The following is an 11903-nucleotide window of genomic DNA, read 5'->3' as shown; positions in this document are numbered from 1 at the left end:
CGAGCTGCCCGGCCTCAGCGGGTGTGTGCTAGAGCCCGGCCCGTGTGTGGGGAGGGAAGGGGAAGCGAAGATGTCTGAGAAATGTCACTGCAGGCGGCGGTCCCGGTCCTGTCCCGTCCCGCGAAGGTGCTGCCTGCAGTGAGCTGCTCTTTCAGCAACAAAAAGACAGTTCTGTAACCAGAAATAACACCCTTGCAAAGTCCGCTGCTTCTGAACTTTGCCTGTCTAGTTTTGCTGTTAACAGAAGTTAGTTGAAACTCCTCTGCTTAAATAAAAGTGGCAGAAGTTAGTCAAAACTGCTTAAAAATGAGAATCATATTTATCTTCTTTTTTTTTTTTCCTCCCCAAACAGCTCAATGACACCTAGAAAGAAGTTACAAGGTCTTGTAGCTGCTACAATCACTCCAATGACTCCTGATGGGTGAGTATGACCCTGTATCACAACATGGCGTGTTGGCAGATTTGTGTGGGCTACTATTACCTTAAAACCTTGTCTCCTTTCTTACCTGATCAGTTTTAGTTTTGTTTTTAAACCAGGTCTCTGGTGGGATGGGGAAACTACTAGGTTGGTTCCACTAGCACTACACTGGGTTCCCTTCACCTCTGCATCCTCCTGTTAGGTTTGGAGAGTTTGAATCAGTCTTTAATCTCTTTTTCTATTGCTTTTATTTATGCTGCAAATTAAATCATAGTAAGCTGTTAAATCATAGTAAGGTATCCATAGAGTATTGTTTATATCCATCCCATTTGTTAAGGTAAATCACAGTTCCTTTAAAAAGAGCTCTTGAGAGCTGGAAAATAATTGTCAAAATCTGATGTCCTTTTAGACTTTTCTTTACCCTAGGTAACTTATGCAAGTATTCATGTGTATATATGTGTACATGGAATTAATCTAAACCAGAACAAAATATTGCAAGGACTGCACAGTTCCGAAAATAACATCAAATCGAAAGTTGAAATTCAGCCTTCCTCAAAGCCGTGATGGTAAACATATATCCTCCCTGCTGCATTTTGGTGTTGCAAGACCGAGTTGTTTGGAGTCAGCAAAGGACCCTGAGCTCTGATGGGCGTTGTGTCAAGATCCGTATGTGTTTCTGAGGGTGACAGTGGATTTGCTAGTACAGCCCTCTGAAAGTGATCCTTTACTTTTGAAAAGTGCTGTAAAGCACGGTGCTGTCTCAGTCAGGGAACTTATTTGCATTGCAGTCACTGCTTTGTTTCTTGCTTTAAAAGAAACTTTATTTCCGATTACATTTGTTATTACTACTCAAATTTATTGCATTGTGGTATTCAGAGAGTGATCTGGGCCTCCTGCCTGAATGCCTGACCCTTGTACGATATGTTCTCTGAAGGCAGGTATGAAATTTTGGGCGATGTGTGAACCCATTCAAGGTCCCAGAATTGATTTCTAGACTATAGGGTTGGTCTGTATGTTTGACAAATGAAAACAGCGGTGAAATATTATACACTGATAAATAAAACAAGTTTGTCCTGCAGAGAAGATAAACCTTGAATCCAGTTTCCCCTGTTTGTCTGGGAAGTCTGTTGCTTTGCTCATCCTTTAATGAAAGAGGGAGGTCAAAGTCACATCCAGCAGATGCCATTTCATGGTCTGTGTCCAGCAGTTACTAGTACAGTTTAACTGTTTGCCAGCACTTGCACAAATACCTTTGTGCTTTCAAGGGGACTGCGGTTTCCCTCAACAGTCAAAAAGGTTCAAGTGCCTCTTGTTCTCTTATGTGTCCCCCCCCAAAAAAATTTCTTTGCTGTGACAAGCCTGCAGTAATTACCAATTTGAATAAAACATTGGAACAGTGAACTACTTGTCAGGAGGAAGAGAAACTGGAAGAAAGAATCTAGAACTGAACTGTTACCTGAAATGTTAAACACATGCTGAGAGTATCATACCTTGGGGTAATTTGTGTGTGTGTACAAATGCAAAACTTGGAAAATACCTGTCTTTTTTTGTTTTCTTAATATCCAAGTTTAAGTTATATGAGTGGAGACATGGTTGCTGAGGGCTCCTAAGGTTGCTGTGGTTCTTTTCATTTCAGACAGATTAACCTTTCAGTGATTCCTCAGTACGTGGATTATCTGGTAAGCGAGCAGAACGTGAAGAACGTTTTTGGTAAGTGAATTTTTGACAGAAACTGTGTTACACCCCTCTTGCCTGGATGGCAGCCCTATGATATCTTGCCTGTTAAGAGCTGTAGTGAGAGGGACTGTGGATGTGGGATCATCCTAGACATTTATATTCACCGGTGGAGAGGGTGTAATTGATACTTAGGGCATCTGAGTTTGCCTACACTCCATTTCTGTGTGGGATAAAATAAGCATTGCCTTCATACAGTGACATTTCCAGAGATGAATGGATAATGCTGTCTTGGCAGAGAAGACTCAACTAAATGATTCTCCCCTTTGCCTGGACAAGATACAATCATATGATTAAAAAACATCAGCTCAGCAGTCCAGGGAATTCAGTGGGCTCATCAAAGCCAGATAAGCTTCTTAACGAGACCTGTGGTGCGATTGATGGTCACTGCCCAAATCTCTCCCTGTTCTGCCTCCCTCTTGGGAACTGCTGTGGGTGCAGCAGGGATGGCTGGATAGAGAATACAGAGTCTGCTAAACCACGTTCATTGACAGCCTGGCATAGTTCAGTAAGGTGAAGTCGGTGATAAGATTTTGGTTCAAAACTTACATGGAATTTTTTTGCCAAGACAAAAAGCAGAGCGTGGCAGTGACTTCAGCTATCCCAGTTTGATCTGTTGTTTGTGACTGGACATACTGACATCTCATTGTTTTCCAGAGGTGCTTTAGCCTAGATAGGACCCGTGGTTCCATTCACGATAGAGACCCCAAATTTCAGGTCAGGCTGTTTCCTCGGGCTGGAGGATAGGTAATCACTCCACCTGGCTAGCTGGGTGTCCCTTTGGGCACTTGCTGTAGCCTGACTCACTGGTGGGAGAGTGTCTGCTGGGGAGGAGGTGCTGAGGGACATTTCCCAGTTTCAGCAGCTGATTCTGCCTCCTCCCTCCCACCACTGCTGATCCTGAAACACACAGATTTCCAACACAAGCATTGAGTGCAATCCCCATGTAAGATGCTGGTGTGGAACCATTGCTATCTTAAAATGAGTTGGGGGAAAAATATTTCTGTTTAACATCATCAAAAGTGTCAGTTCTTGTCTTCACTAAAACCAGTGCACGTAGGCCAGGCCTCAGCAAGTGTGTTGTGTTGTGTTGAAACAGTGAACGGCACAACAGGCGAAGGACTGTCCCTTAACACCCAGGAGAGGAAGCAGTTGGCAGAAGAATGGGTGTGCCAAGGAAAAGACAAGTGAGTAGCTGAGAGGGAACAGGAAATTCCAGATACAGGAATGATATGGCATGATATGATGATATAGGCATGTCTGACTGCAAAGCCACATCTGCTGATGGGTTGGTGGGGTTTTTTTGTTGTTTTGGGTGGGGTTTTGAGGTTGTTTTTTTTTAGTATTTTGTTGTTGGGCTTTGTTCCCCAGCTCCTTTTTCTTAAGCCTGCATTTTTGTCACTGCAAGTTAGCTGGTGTCCCTTCCTGCTGCTAAGAGAGCTTGGAAGAGTCCTTTTCTTTGATACACTGAGGGGTAGGAGGACAAAAAAGGGCTCTGGGGCGAAAAAAAGGGCTGTGCCCTTTGCTTATTCCTGATAAGAAGTAAAAGTAAAGAGCAGTCTGCCTATTTATGCCCTGTGAGCATTTCTGAACCTTTTAATATATTAATTGAATTATTTGTTATGGGGGAAGATGAGGTGTAAAGGACTTAAGTGCTTCCTTAAAGATGCAAAGTTGGTGGCAGAAGAAGGAATTCAACCCAGATCTTCAGCTGTGGATGTAATTGCAGGTTCACTCTCTGCCTTTTTTACCTGTCAGTGTTGTGTCACTGCTGCTTCCTCCTTAGTTGCTATGTCAGAGGATATGGAGAGGAGGAGGTGTTTTGGGTGAGAAGGATAGTGAACAGAAATAAACTGGTGTGAAGGCTCACAGTCTGTGTGGATATAAAGGAGAAACACAGAAATGGGACTGACGGACTGGAACCTGTGAGATTCCCTTGGCAGGAGCAGACAAGCAGTCGAAGGTGCTGTTGTGAGGTTGAACTCTTCTGGTGGTTATGCAGAGAAACAGCTTTAGAGAGCAAAGATACACTTTCATATCCTTTCCTTTTCCCTAGCTTCCCCTTAAATCCTTAATGCCTTAATTTTAACTTCCTAATAAAATGCTGTGTTTTGTCCCTCCTGACAGCCTTGCGAATCTGACAGCAAGGAATCACGTATTATTCATATTTGCAAATATGTTTTCTTTTTTCCACCACCAGCTGCTTGCCACTCTCATCATTTTCCCTGTGTTATTTGCTTGTCAGGGCAATACAGGTTCAAATCCCTTTTAGGTCTAATCTAGCCCAGCAAAGGTCTTGTGCTGTGGTTCCCTGATCTGAAGCAATTCATTTTGGCAGACTGATATTTTTTCATCACCACTCAAACCTCCCTAAAGCTTCTGAATTTGTTCTTGTGCAGATTGGATCACGTCATCATTCATGTGGGAGCACTAAATCTGCCAGAGTCCCAAGAGCTGGTGCGTATATATGATACGATTCCTTTTCACCATGTGTGTCATACATTTAAAACAGAAGCAGATGAACCTTCAGGTTCTTCCTGTTCTCTCTTTTACAGGCGAGACACGCAGCAGCCATAGGTGCTAGTGCTATTGCTGTCATAGCCCCCTTCTTCTTCAAACCCACAAACAAAGGTGAGTGCATATCTAGTGACTGCCACACCTGCTGAGGTCCTTTTAGATTGCCCTCCAAACCTTTATCATAGGTAAAAGATGAATGCCATCTTCTTCCTTTGGAAAACATTCTGGTGATAATATTCACACAGCTCTCATATCTGCTGTCATGCAAAATCAAAACATAGAAGAAGCATTTTTTTAAAGGTGGGAGATACCAGAAGTCTCCCAATAAGAAGTGGGAAGGATGACTTTTGGGATATATTCTTGTAAAAAGAAGAGTTGCTTATGGAAAGAGTAGTTAACTAGTCTGTCTTCTGAATAGATAATATAGAGTTCACACTTGATCTGGGCCACACTAGGAAGCAGTTGGTTCCATGCTGACCCTTGCTGGACACTGACCAGATGGATTAACTGCTGATGCAGAGGCGTTACCTCTTGTTAGTGAGGTGATCAGGTTCTGTGCACCTAAGGTTACCTCAGAACTTACAAATCTGAGTGTTTTGCTTTTAGTATAATGAACATAATATAAAAGAAACACATGAAGTGGAGGTTTTGTAACAGAAATGTTAAAAGTTGCTTGCATTAATTATGAAGGGAAGTGTTCGTATGAAAGAAACGAGTGGATTGCCAGAATGGCTGATGTTGACAGCCAAGGACACAGTCAGTGGCAGTCAAACTGGTAAGTGCAGAGGAACAGCACAAAATCAGCAGAAGACCTTTGCTGACAGTAGCAGGATGGCAGCGAGGTTTCAGCACGCTGCTCTTCATGCTGTGCCCATGTGAACACTGCCTAAGATTTATGGAGGATGTGGTAAACAAGATTCTCATGAAGAGTGTAATCTGTAATAACTCTCTGATTCCTCAACCAGAAAATTAACTGTTTGAAAATCTGTTAATCACCTGCGAGCAGTACCCCAGGGAGTTGAATGTGAACTTGATGCCTTGTCCTCTGTGTTGCACACGAGTGATGCTGGTGAGATCACTTTGGCACGCAGGTCTTGTAGTTTGCATGTGTGAGAGCATGCATGCGTTCTATCTGTATCAGAATCTGTGTGAGTTACTGAAATGGGTTTGGTTTAAAATAAATACCACCTTTGTCTTACCCAAGGTCTTCTGCTGAGCTTTGTTACATGTGATTTTTATGATGTGTGCAGGTTTTTAGGTGGTTGGCTGTGTATGGTACGCAAGCTGTAGATGGTCTCTCCACAGACCCTGGCTGCTGAGAATCTGAACTGTCTTTCACAACAGATCGTTTCTGGCTTTTACAGGGGTACTTGCTTGTTCTCTTCCAGATGAGCTGGTTGCTTTCTTACAGAAGGTTGCATCTGAAGCCCCTGCGGTTCCATTTTATTACTATCACATTCCTCCTCTGACGGGCGTGAAGAGTAAGTACTGCTTAGTCAGTTCTTCCTGTGACTATGGGCTTACAGCAACCTGAGTCATCCTGGTGGCTGGTGTGATTAGTCTGCCAGCCTAAACCAGGTATGTGGCCCCTGCTTCTGTCCCATGCAAGCTGCAGTGGAAAGGATCCCTTCCAAAAATGGAATGGGAGTTCAAGACTAGAAAATAAGTCGAATTCCTCTTCACTGTGGAAAAGTCACAGTTTATGAGTACTGAACAACTGGGATGGAGGAGATGATGCAGACCATGGCTTTGCAATTAGTGTAGACCAGGACAGGTAATTAATTGCCTTGGATAGCCATCGTTGAATCCCAGATTTTTGCAAGATAGTTACCACCGTCTCTCTTTGTTTACACTGACTGTGTAGTCATGTTTGCTAGTAAATTACACGTGAAACCACAGTGCTTCTCAAGTCTTATTATTTAGCAGAGGAATGCGGAACAGAATACAGATCTTCAGTTACTTGCTCAGCAGGTTGTGTGGTGTTTCTGGATGTATGAATTTATATCTATTCCTAAACATGTTGCCGGTTCATTCCTAAACTTTCACTTATCCAAGGTTTTTCCCTTCTGATTCTGTAAAAGGAATGCTTCAAAGAGGGCAGAAAGATGTTTTTTTATAACTCTGGGAAATAATCCCACTGAAGTTGTCTTACTGGTTGTTTTAGAGCTATATAGTTTACTAGGCTTAGGCCAAAAGTGAACAACTTGGGAAATAGTAAGTCTCCCTCTTAGGGACAAGACAGGGGAATCTCCCAGAACAGGGTTGTGTTCCTTCATGTGAGACTTCTGTTCTGCACAGTTCGTGTTGAAGAGTTGCTGGATGGAATAAAAGAGCAGATCCCCACCTTCCAGGGTGTGAAGTTCAGCGACACGGACCTCTTGGACCTTGCACAGTGTATAAACAAGAATGAGAGAGAACAGTTTACATTTCTTTATGGGGTGGATGAGGTAAGACTCCTCTTAAAAATTATTTCTTCTCTGGCATTTTTTTGCTTCAGCCTTGGCGAAAAAAGTAACTGGACATTCAGTGCCACATAGTTTTGCTGCTCCCTTCTACCACCCTTTTTTTTTTTTCTTTATTTTGTTATGTGAAGTAAAAATGTTTTGCTTTTTTTTCTCCCCCCCCACCCCAAACTAGCAACTGTTGAGTGCACTGGCCATAGGGGCAGACGGAGCAGTTGGAAGGTCAGTATGGCTTGGACTCCTTCCTCTTGACACACACACCTTGTTGATGTATCTTCCATTATCTACACAGTATTTCTCTAACTCTCTTCTGTCACAGCGATGGATTTTACAGGGTAAAGCTGTGTGGTAGCAAGCAGACAGACAAGCTAGCTCCAGTGCTAGCCATAGGACAGTCGTATAACCTGGGATTTAGTGTGGGTGATTATTGCTGCAGTCTGTAGCTGACCCAAAAGTTTCAACATAGTTCTTTATCCTCACAGCAAGTTTTTGAAGTCAGGAATTCCTTTTATCTTGGTAAGGAACCAAAACCCAAAGAGGTTAAAATAATTTACCTCAGTTCGCATGAGAAGTCTGTGAGGAAAAGGACCCTGCTGAGTTTTGTTTCTGATTTCTCTTCTGCCCCTCAAACCAGGCTGCTTAGATGGATTAATGTAGGATATCTGTGTTCTTGAGTGGACGATGAATTAAATGAACGAGCAACTGGAAAATTAAGTGATTGACTTTCTGTATTGTCTAATTGTTTCTTTTTAATTTTGAAAAGCAGTTCCATTTGGAAGGAACTGGGAAATCTACTTTCTTAACTCTTCCATAGAGCTTGGCATACTTCAGATGCTTGACAGTATAAACCACACATAGATTGCATGAATCTCTCCCATAAGAATGGCACTTACAACGTCAACAGAGAAAGCCTATGGCTACATCTTTTGTTTCAGTGGTTCTAAGTTCCCCCTTTGCATTTATTGATTCTATTTTTGGTTTGGTTTCTTTTGACAGTACATACAACTATTTGGGTCGAAAAACCAATCTGATGTTGGAAGCCTTTGCAAAGCCAGACCTCGCGTTAGCACGGAAGTATCAGGTACAATATCTTTACTGTCCCCCCTAGGAGCAGCCTTCTTTCTCCTCTAGCTTTACCGGGGCTGTTTTCCATGTAGTTTTGTCATCCTGAGCCTGAGATAGCTTTGTTAAAGCAAACTTCTTCCAGCTCCAACCCCCCTGCTTGTTATTTATCTCTCCTCGCCTTTTTGACCAGTCCTTACTAACTTTTAACCAAGACTTGCCTTTCTGATCCTTTAACCCTCTAATCTCATCTCTGCAGAGCGAGCAATGGCCTGGCCTTTCTCCTTGAACGAGCCCCTTGACTAGGAATATTCTGGGGATATCTTACATGATGTAGGGCAGAAAGCTGTCCCAAGGCAGCTCTGCCTTGACCCCTCTTGGTCTTGGGCAGCTTGAAAGTTTGTGAGGAGTCCTGAGCAATCCTTTTAGAATCTATACCCAGTGTTTTTATGGGATGTTTGAGGCATCCTTCTTTTGCCTTAAAATAGAAGTGACTGCAGGATGAAAGTCTAAAAGATGTCTGAAAGATGACCTGCTCTGGGAGATGTATTCACTAGGCAGTGGATACTCAGATTTGTAAACCTTTAGAGCCAATAAACCTTAGAGCCAGGAGACTTACCAGTGTTCTGGGACTGCTTGCAGTGAGGGACAGCTTGAACATGAGTGACAGACTGAGAGGGACTGATGGTTTTCTTATATCCATCCCTCTCTCCCCTATTCCAGTCAAATTCAATTAGTATTTCCCATAGACTGGCCAAGTGGGCAAAGGCTTTTCTCAAAGCTGGGCAACAATTGTGTAAGATGTAAATATTGTAATACCTTTAGATGCTTTTACGTCTTAAAATTTGAAGAAGTTAATAAACTACTGTCTTGTCTTTTCTAGTTTCTCACTGGGGAATTTCTCAACTTTGTCATCAAACTAGGTAAGTCCTACACTGCCCGTTTCCTTTCTTACATCTAAAAATGCAGACTCGGTGCTCCAGAAGCTCTCATGTTGCTGTACCCCCAGAACTTCCTTCCTGAAAGATTTTGCAGTGCATTTTGCAGAAAATGGTGCACGTGCTGTCTCCCGAGTTAGTAATCAGCTGGGAGCTCAACAAAGGGAGCTGACCAAGCATCCCTGACACATTCCACTCTCACTTCCTTCCTCTTATGAAATCTCACAGCTGGGAAGTGGTGACTCTGTGATTGACCCTTTTTCTTATCCTCACTCTTTCTTTGGGTTGTTTTGGGGTTTTTTTCTCTCTCCAAAAGCTCATTTCTAGCTTTGTTTCTAGAGTTGTTATTCTGAAATGTTGGTGCTCCAGTAGCAAAACAACTCTGAAGCTTCTTTCCTGCCTTGCTATAATTTAAGAGTAACTCGGTTCAAGGCTGTACAAGGCCAAATCATTTTAAAACTGAATGATTTTTAGAAACAAAACCAAGTTTTACTATAAAAAGCAATTAAACCCAACCAAGTCAGAGTAGTGTTGGGAGACCAAATCAGATATATTTCACGGTTTTCACTTAATGAAGAGAGCTGTTCATTGTGGTTTTGCTGTACATATGCAAACCCTAATGAATCTTGCTGAGCTTTAGTGCTTGGTTGTATTTCTTGGATTAAAAGTCAGAGGAAATGAATCACTATTTAACTTTATAAGTAAAGAGGGAAACATTGAATTTCCAGAGGTATGTAAGGAGACTTGAGCTGTGGACAGAGAGGCCTCCTGAGGTTTTCTGTGGTGGTTTAAGCTGATACCAAATGTCATTGTCACATGTCAGCAGGGTCTTACTACTCCCAGGGCTTCACTTTGTGTGAGTCTGCGCTGGGGAGTAGCTGTGAGGCTGCAGAGATCAGGTTGCTGGGATGACAGATTGGCTGGGATAGCTCAACCTACCAGTGGATGTACGTTTGCAGTGGCCTGATTTTTGCTTGTGTTACCTGTGGTGGACTCACACCATCTTTTCTATTGTCCAGGCTGCGTGGCAATACATTTGGCAAAGAGAAAGGAACACACACACAGCCCTGGTTATCTGTACAACTGACACACAGTAGTTTGTGAAGTGCATGTCTAAGAAAATGTTCTGCTTGGTATCTTTAAGAGGGAAACAATAATGGTATAATAGATAAATAAATGCCATAAGTAGGTGTAGTAATTTTTACTGTAACATCTTTCATCTCTGCAAGTATGATCATCTCTTCTTAGTTACACTGTTCTCACTTCTGAGAAGTGCTTCAAGCCTGGTTTATGCCAGATGACACAGGAATTCCATGCTGATGTTTTCATGGACACCTGTATAGAGACTGCTTTAAACAAAATGAGCTGTAAATGACCTGGTTTTGCTTTTGTCCACCCAGGTTTTGGTGTTGCACAGACTAAAGCTGTAATGACTTTTGTTTCTGGCATTCCCATGGGACCTCCACGGCTTCCACTTGTTGATGCCTCCGAGGAATTCATCGTCAAGGCCAAAACCAAGCTGGATAGCATTGTGTGGCCTGATGATGACTGTTGTTCACTTCCGTGTTGATCTGGAAGTGGAGGCTCTTTTTCTGGGATTTACTGTTGTGTGGCTCATTCCCCATGTGATGGGCTGTGGTTTCTTTCAGGGAACTAACTGGCAGTGTGCCTGAGCCCTTTCCTGTCAGGACTGGCCTTGTTGGTGCACGTGTAGGCACCTTTTTTGTAACTGTCCTCCGCTCCCCTGGAGCGCTGCACATCCCAGGACTAGCTGGTATCTGTGAATAAAAAACCCCCAAATTTTCCCCAGTTGGAGGATCCTCACTCCTTTTGTTTAGAAAAGAGGAATATCTGTCTCTATTCTCCCTCCAGCTAGATGATGTTTTGTCCTCTCCCTTTGTAAGTATCTCCAGCACTACAGTGTGTTTTTTAAACATTGGTATGACAATGATACAACCTGCTTGCTCAGGCTGGTATTTTATTGTTTGTCACCAAGTCATAGGGACACTGACTATGCATACAAAATCCTGGTTTTTATCTGATCTCATTGTCTTTGTACACCTTCCCTTAATGCAAAATTTAAAAAAAAAAACTTTTGCAGCGAAAGCTTTTGGCTCTCTAATGAGCAGATATTTCTTTTTTTCTTTCTCTCTTGCAACAAAGTGAAGGCAGAAGTGAGCTGCACCGCTTTATATTGCAGTGCAGAATAACTGCCTTACATGTTAGAAAGTCATCTGCTGTCAGATTGAAAGGAGCAGCCTGGATTTATCCCTCTCCAGCATCTTGAGCTCTTATGTCTGATGGTTATGTGTAGCTGACAAATGTGAGGTCCTGTCCCCTCTACAGCTTAATTTCCTGACTGGGCAAAAATGATGGCAGGGGATGTCTGGAAGGGGGAAAGAGAAAGGGGGAAACGTGGAGAGGCACCTTGCTACCTTCTCATAACACAAGAGTGTGGTATTCTGCTGACTTCTCTCGCTGTGTAACCACTGAACAATAAACACCCAGCAGTAAAGGCTTCCTCGCCCCCTTGAATGTGTGAGGCATTGGGGGAGCTCTGCTTTGACAGGTAAGGGGAGGCGGCTGTGATGGGCGCGGGGTGCCCGGTGTGTGCAGAGGTTCTCCCTGCACCAGCCCTGGGACAGGCACCGCCGTGGCCTCGGAGCCCCGTGTCCTTCCAGGGCCGGGGAATGGCTTTGCTGGGCGCTTCTAGAGCTGGGTCTGAGGCTGTCCCGGGAGCGCCGTGGCTCGCACCGGGAGGTGCCCTGAGCA

The 11903-nt window shown here is 43.3% G+C and overlaps 1 protein-coding gene across 1 annotated transcript; it reads left to right on the top strand.

Annotated features, from left to right (window-relative positions):
- Positions 1-206: 206 nt before the first annotated feature.
- Positions 207-10773, top strand: NPL (N-acetylneuraminate pyruvate lyase). The gene is made up of 12 exons (XM_010174640.2): positions 207-216; positions 343-421; positions 2055-2128; positions 3252-3339; positions 4552-4609; positions 4708-4783; positions 6058-6150; positions 6968-7116; positions 7307-7353; positions 8128-8212; positions 9077-9116; positions 10532-10773. Exons 2-12 carry the CDS (start codon positions 357-359, stop codon positions 10699-10701), a joined length of 945 nt encoding a protein of 314 aa, XP_010172942.1. The 5' UTR covers positions 207-216; positions 343-356; the 3' UTR covers positions 10702-10773.
- Positions 10774-11903: the final 1130 nt, after the last annotated feature.

The sequence above is a fragment of the Antrostomus carolinensis genome, unplaced genomic scaffold (assembly GCF_000700745.2).
Source record: "Antrostomus carolinensis isolate BGI_N321 unplaced genomic scaffold, ASM70074v2 scaffold37938, whole genome shotgun sequence".
NCBI lineage: Eukaryota > Metazoa > Chordata > Aves > Caprimulgiformes > Caprimulgidae > Antrostomus > Antrostomus carolinensis.
Note: the sequence above shows the minus strand (reverse complement) of the source record. Positions and strands in the feature narration are given on the sequence as shown.